General features: G+C 35.3%; 1 protein-coding gene across 1 annotated transcript in view; it reads right to left on the bottom strand.

The window, feature by feature from the left end:
- Positions 1-2,430: 2,430 nt before the first annotated feature.
- The window catches only part of pth2ra (parathyroid hormone 2 receptor a), a 51,279-nt gene continuing 46,285 nt past the window's right edge, over positions 2,431-7,424 (bottom strand). The window contains exon 13 of the mRNA XM_032568816.1: positions 2,431-6,277. Within this exon, the coding sequence (XP_032424707.1) occupies positions 5,891-6,277 (387 nt within the window). The 3' untranslated portion in view covers positions 2,431-5,890. The remainder of the gene's footprint in view (positions 6,278-7,424) is intronic.

Below are 7,424 nucleotides of genomic sequence, written 5' to 3'. Positions count from 1 at the left end.
GTTTTATAGTTAGACAAGAGAAAGATTTTGCTGTTTGGTCGTATTGACAAGAAGAATATTTTGAGTCAAGGTAAGTGTCATCCTAACCATATCAACAGTTATGCACAGTAGTGGTAGCATTATGCTTGACTGGTTTTGCATGTTTGTTATGGCCTATTTGTGTGTCATACTGGTATGTTGTACATGGTGGATAGAATAACAAAGAAAAAATCTGCATCCACACTTTTCAAATTCCTTCCTAACTAACGCTTTATTCTCAATAAAAGACATTTTAATGATTAACATTGAAAAAGGAACAGGATAACTTGGGCCATAGGTTTTCATACATAGAAAATAAACATTTTATATTGGACAACCGTTTTTATTTTTGTGGGACTCTGTAATCGCTGCACATCTTGGACCACTTTGTGGTTGATCTGCAACATTTCCAGTTTTCTGAAACTTGAAAACAAGTTTTGCCACAGCGTCGTGTGTGTGATGTGTGTGAACGTTTAACAGAAAACGTTCCATGTTTTCTATTAAAGTTTTGTGCAACCATGCGACTGCTTCCCAATCCAGCCATCAGTATAATTTCAATTCTTTGCTCCTATGTCAAACGCATCTTCTTGGGTATCTGAAATATAAAAGAAATACACATTTTACATTTTCCTATGTATGGAAACTTATGGCCCACCCTGTAGAATGACCTCAATGACACTGAAAACTTTTAGATTAATTTTTAAAAGCCAGAAACATGCCATGAAACCAAATGATTTACTTTTATCATTTTTGATAACAATAGACAAAAATCCAGTCCAAATGCAAGTTGTATAACATTCTTAATGGGGAATGTCAGGTACTCCAGCTCAGAACAAGCGATGTTGAAATTTTTTTCATGTACAGCAAGATACCAGAGGTCGTCTACTGGGCTGTGGTTTAATTGCAGACTGATATATTTCTGTCTGTAGGGGAGAAAGCATCAGTGCTGGAGGGGCCAGCAGGACCTATGAAGTCAGTGAACTGTCAGGAACAAAGCATTTTCAGGCAAGAGTCTTTTGAAACAGGACAGGATGAACATCCTTTATCTTAATCTGTGGAACACTCTTCATTATAGTCATTATTTAAAAGTTATATATAAACTACTTTTACCCTGTTATCCATCTAAGTAGTTGTTAGTTAATGTGTTCTTATACAAGCTTAACTGACTTATGTAACACTGTAATCTTTTTTTCTGTTATGTATGTAGGCTAAAGAGTTTTCCAAGACCCAGATTAACAAATTATCTATGCCATACATAACTGTCAAACAACATAAAGATAAAATATTACTACTTGTTTTAAATATAGACCATTTCAAACCTAAATTCAATAAAGAAATCAAATTAAAAACAACTGTTGTGTGGGTCTCAATCATTAGTTTCTTGCTACCACATTGTAAAACATGCAGTGGGATAATTTTCTGTCTTTTGCAATTAGAATTATTTCTTCTTGTGATGCATTTAAGTTTTGATAAAAACTTCTGCAGCTGGTCTCCTGCTAATCCCAGACCTGTCACATCTGTGCCATATGTTTATAATCTACATTATTTCCCTACATATACGGGACGTTTATGCACATTCCTGATCAGTTTCGGCTTTAATGAGAAGATGCTATTATCATCGGGAGTTTCATCGTCTCATCAGTTTTCTGCAAAGTAATGCAGCATGCCTTCCTATCCAGTAGTTTTTATTATTTGTCTATCCAGCAGCCATCCTAATTATTGCACAGTCTCTTTTGGTAGTTTATTAACTACTGCGTAAATTAGCTCCTAATGCACACATAAAGGAGTTCTGCTAAGGATATTAAAAGCTGCTTGGGTGGGCTGCTGTAATTTTTTTAGCTGATAGCAATTCATACAGAATAAAACTTCAGCTGATCCTTCTTTTTAAATGCTCTTGTTGATGGTAAAACAATATTTTTTCTCCCACTCAAACTCCTCTCGGGGGTAATTTTTAAAGATTTAAGTGTTAAACTGGAAACAGATTGTGTCTTTGTTCCAGTGCTGTTAAAAGTGTCTAAATATCAAAGTTAAAATCAATTATTTGCTAAGCACTTAGTTTTGTGAAGGGACACTTATTCATACTTTCAGTTCAGAAGGTTTTAATGTGTGAAAGATTTATAGATTAAAGTTAAGTGGCTTAACTGTCAGAAAAATATCTTTGTGTTCAGCAACAGAAGACACAAGTACAGTACATAACCAGACATGACTGACTAACCTTTTGCAAAATGTTCTTGAAGGAAGATTTCTTCCTTAAAATGCTTAGAAAAACTTTATATTAGCATTTTTCTTCTCCTGGTCAAGATCAGATGAATGTTTCCATTACAGTGTCACATTGAAACTGCATTTTTTAATATGTCTGGTTATATTTTCAAGTTACTCTTCTTAAATGTAAGTGCTACACATCACTTTTGGTTAATAAAAAAATAGGTTAGCATTGAATGTACATTGAAACAGGGAACATCAAAGGGCAGGTCACCAGGTAGTTGCTGCACACATTAAGCATTTATTAGCAGCAAAATGACAAGCAAAGAGTGGTATATGTTTGAAACCACGAAAAGACACAGACAATAATCACAGTGAAAAACAGCTGAGTGCTCTTGGCACATGAAAAGACGAGATTAAAAATAATCCTTTTCAAGTCAACTTTTAAAGCTTCTGCTGCAGCTGGAGAGGCACTGACGAACATGCAAAAAAAAAAAAAAAAAAAACACAGCTAAATTGTAATTGGATGTACTGCACAGCTTCACAGCCAACACATTAACTGAAAGTAAATTAGATGCTGATTTTGATGTGGAAAACAAAAAATGACTTACAAGCCATACAGATAGAAAATTATGTGAACAAAAACTAAAAATTATACAGAATTTTGTGTCAAAATCTCAACAAATAAGCTCAAGTAAAGAAAATAGACATTTTATATAACTGCAGACTTATTCTTTAGAAAATACACGATATAAACTATTCACAATGTGACTGTGATCCACATTTTACTCTGTGTCATGGAACATCCCTGTCACCCAGACACTCAGGTAAATTAGTCAATATCAATCTGATATGTATTACAATAGTGACAATGGTTGGACAGACATTAAATTGGGAAAATAGACAAGTAGTTTAAAAAAATGACAGCAAAATTAGAAAGTTTTGATAACTTTAAAAGCATGAGGCACTTACGTTGGATTTTGAAGTCAGATTTGATTATTGAGGTGAAATCTCACAGATTTTCCAGCTGAAATGGAACGCCATAGGTAGTATTTTTTTATTAAAATGAATCTCTTCTTCTGTGACAAGCAGAAAGTGAATTTACGCCTGCAAATGTCTTCAAAGAGACAAACTTTCAAAGTGGAAAAAACAAACACAAGGACGTATGCAACATTCTTGCATATGTTAACATTTTTGTGACCACAGTCCTCAGGAATAACCAGGTGCAAAACGGAGGGAGTTTTTGCATTCTGTAGTAAAGTGTATCTTTTTGTCTTTTACAGTTTTCTATCAACATACTTTTCTGACATGTATATTTGTTTAAATATTTTTCATTGACATAGGAATGTCAATGACATTCCTATGTCAATGAGTTTCCTTATAGTCAACAGTTAAGACTAACTTCTTGTAGCTGTGGCATAGTAGCACAGTCTTCCTGGAAATCCCACTGTGTTTCAGTTCTAACACTTCCTTCTTTTAAGTGCAAAATACTACTTTTGTATTCATTTTCTGAATAGTTCATTGTTCTGCAGCATTACTGTTAGCTTCCTTTAGCAGCTAGCTGTGCTGCAATGATAGCATGAAGAGCAACACGTACAAAATTTGGATTCAGCAGTAAATTCTTTCAGTTCTTATTTATCTCAACTAAAAAACAACAATGCTCATTCTGACTATTCAGTTTACACATGCTTCAGCTATAGCTAGCATGGGCGAGGGTTGATATTAATTCCACTTTCTGTAAAGTGCTACCTTGTAGTGTTTTCTTTCTTTGTTAAACCACAACATTATTGGTGGTTAAATTTCTTTATTTAAAATTCTCCAGAACTATGACAAGTTAAGAATGAAGGAAGGTTTCTAAATTCACTAATAATAATTTGAATTATCCCTTTTGTCTTTGGTATGAGTGGCTTTTCCATAACTTGAAAACCAATAAATAATCTTTGGAACCCTTTTTTTGAAAATTAAAAATTGTTTCCAACCCCTGTCACATAACTTCTCCTTTCTGCCTTTCACTTTAATGGCACAGGAGAACAAACCTATATGGAATAATGCTCTTAATACCCTTCAACACAGTAGGACTAACAATTTGATCACAAGCTGACTGCAACAAATCAATTTAGACATAAGAAATTTGGCTGCATGAAAACGGCATATCTTTCTCCATGTAAGTAGCAATGCTGCACATTAGAGGCACTAAAACCGATCAACACAACTTTGACTCAAATGATATAATAACATCAATAAACCACACTTTACTATCTGCAATGGTGAAGATCCACTCACCTCAGCATGCTGCATGCTTGAAACTGAAATTGACCGGTATCTTACTTTCTGAGTTATTTTGCTAGTAATTTTCCAACCTTCTTTGGTGACTCAAAGAACATTGGAATTTCCCCAATTCGCCAAGACCATTAAACATTATGTGAAAGAAAAAATAAATAGAAGCAGACAATGACATCACAGCAAAAGTAACATACCAAGACCTTATGCAGCAGAAACTGCAATTTTTACAGACTTTATCCCAACAAACATTCACCTTTCAGACCAGGGGCACATCAACAACAATATGTACTTCAAAGATGCAGCAGGACTTTCAAAATATCCAATTCACTCTCTGCAAAATGCTCTTATTTTTATACGACAGTCAAAATAGCAAGGTAGGAAACAGTGATTCAAATATCTACTAGGATAAAACATAAAATTCATAAAAGACATTGTATGGAAAATTTCTCTGGACCCAACAAAACATTTTAAGATTTTATTCTCTGCTCAATGGAGGTAATGGAGAAATATAGCACACACTAAATCTTTAGAGGTTAAAATACTTTTTTTTTTCTTTCTAAAAACAAATGTTTCATCAATACAACATTCCAGGCAATAACTTGTTTTTATGTCTGTCATGCTACCTGTGCTGTCACTGCTATCTTACAAACACCCTGTTTTATGTAAACAATAATCTGTGCTTCTTCTGACTGGAGATTCACATTTAGTTTCAGATGTGATCCTAATTAAAGGTACACACCAGTTAGCAGCAAGAAAAAGAAGGAGCTTCCAAAACTTTTTTAGGTACATGTTTCTAACTTCAGTACTTGTATGCAGGAGCTTGCTTCTCGTTTTTTAAGGACACATCTATTGAGTGGCCTCCAGAGGCAGTTGGATAAATGGAGTTTTCTTCATGACAAAAATAAGGGCTCTTTTGTTGTCTCAATCCTCTCATCCACATTCTTTTTACAATGTGCAATATCACAGCCCCAAAAGCCCTTCTTACCAGTGCAGCATGAGTTGTTACAGGTGGATATTAAAGTTAAAGTCAAATGTATAAAATGAATATGCTTGCTTTTAACACCTGCACCAGAGTCACAGCTTGGGTTAAATGAGTTCTTTAAATCCAGGTATAAATATGATTCGAGTGTCTCGTTGAGTCTCTCTTGAGAATAAAAAAAGAACCTGTTGATTAGTCCTTTCAGCCATATAAAAACTTATGAATCGTGTCGGGCACTGGAACTAATTTCAGTATTGACTAATCCACAGAGTTCACAATGCTCCTTTGCTTTTAGTTTTCATTTGTGTTAGCTACCTTTGTCAGAATTTAAATTACACAAGAAAGTAAAGAGTTCCACGGCTCCACCGGTAGAAAATTTAATCAGTCTCTTTTTGCATTTTTTGCCAGCTACAGCTCTTCCTCCTCATCCTCAGCAGTTGCACTTATATTCAGCACAGGCAGGTTTTCCTTGAGTGAGATATCGTCCACTCTTTTGGGGCCGCTGTCCTCCAGCTCTTCGGGTATGGAGGGATCAGAGTTTGTCATCACATAACCCGGAAGGGTGGCATGCACGTTGATGGAGGGCGCGCCCGTGCTTCGATAAGCTCGACTCGAAGCAAGGGTGGTGGAGCGTGTGGAAAGGCCTCCACCGGCCAGGTGGGACTGACTGCTGGTGCTGTTGTTGTTGAGACCTACGACCACGGAGCCGTAACGGTAGCGACCGCAGACCACCGGGCCCTCCCACTCAAAGGCAAGGTTCCAGCGTGTCCATGTTTTCTTTATTTCTGTCTGAACCTGCGAGAAACCGAAATTATTTTTTAATATCATGCTGACTTTATTTCACCTTTAAGTGAATAAGGTGATATTTTGCAGTAACACAGCAATGTCCTTAACCTATCTAACCCTGCTTTGGAGCAGTACATTGAGATTCTTCTACAGAAACTCCTGAGGGATTAAAAGACTTATCGAGAAAAATGTCCTGGAGCGACTGCAGAATCCAGAACTTCACTTGTGTGGTGGGCAAATTATTATAAGTTAACACCTGCTGATCATGTTATATTAAATACTTGTGAACTCTCGCCAAAAGAACTTGTATCGGTTACACACACAAGGTTGGAAGTTGTTTCACACTCACAATGTACAGATATTAAGTTGACATATATATATATATATATATATATATATACCACAAAGGAGATCAAAAATGAAAAATAAAAAAAAATCTAAATATGTGTATGCATGTTAAAGTGTCCAGTCATGTTAACTTGCAGATGTTATATTATCCTAACATTGGATGCATTGACTTTGTGAGAGCTTTGTCTGTTTCTCTGTTGTGACATAACAGATATTTTAGGGAGTTGCACATAACTTTTGATTGTCTGTCAGATTCTCCTACACTTGCCTAAAACACATTGCTATATTTGCAGTGATACTGCTCAAGCTTTCATGTGTTTGTTCTAGATATGTCAGCTTCTCGTGAAATGAAACACTTAGATGCTGATCTTGGGTCTGCATGTGGACCAAATTATATCCTTAAAAACACATTTGTTACAGGGATTCACTTTTTGGTCACAAAATGTGACAAGGAGTTTTTTTTAGTATATGTTCACTTATTTTTTTTACGTGGAGATTGTTCCATCAGTGTTACTTTGAGTTCAGTAGTTTAAGAAATTAAGAATACTGCCACCGCACTTATTTTTTTCAAGCATGTTGAATATTTTTAACATTGCGAAACAATTCACCGATGAATCATTTTAACCCAAGACGAAGTTTAAGAAATATGAATTTTCTCTTGGTTCAAAGTGATTTTTTGTGTTTTTATATTCAATTTCTAGCTGAATGAAAAGTTTTCAGTAACAAGTAATGTAGAGTAAACATTAAGTAAAAAACAGCGTATAATTTGAACATGTCAAAATGGGTTTGTTGCTTTTGTAATTGGAGT

This window comes from Xiphophorus hellerii, chromosome 7 (assembly GCF_003331165.1).
Source record: "Xiphophorus hellerii strain 12219 chromosome 7, Xiphophorus_hellerii-4.1, whole genome shotgun sequence".
NCBI lineage: Eukaryota > Metazoa > Chordata > Actinopteri > Cyprinodontiformes > Poeciliidae > Xiphophorus > Xiphophorus hellerii.
Note: the sequence above shows the minus strand (reverse complement) of the source record. Positions and strands in the feature narration are given on the sequence as shown.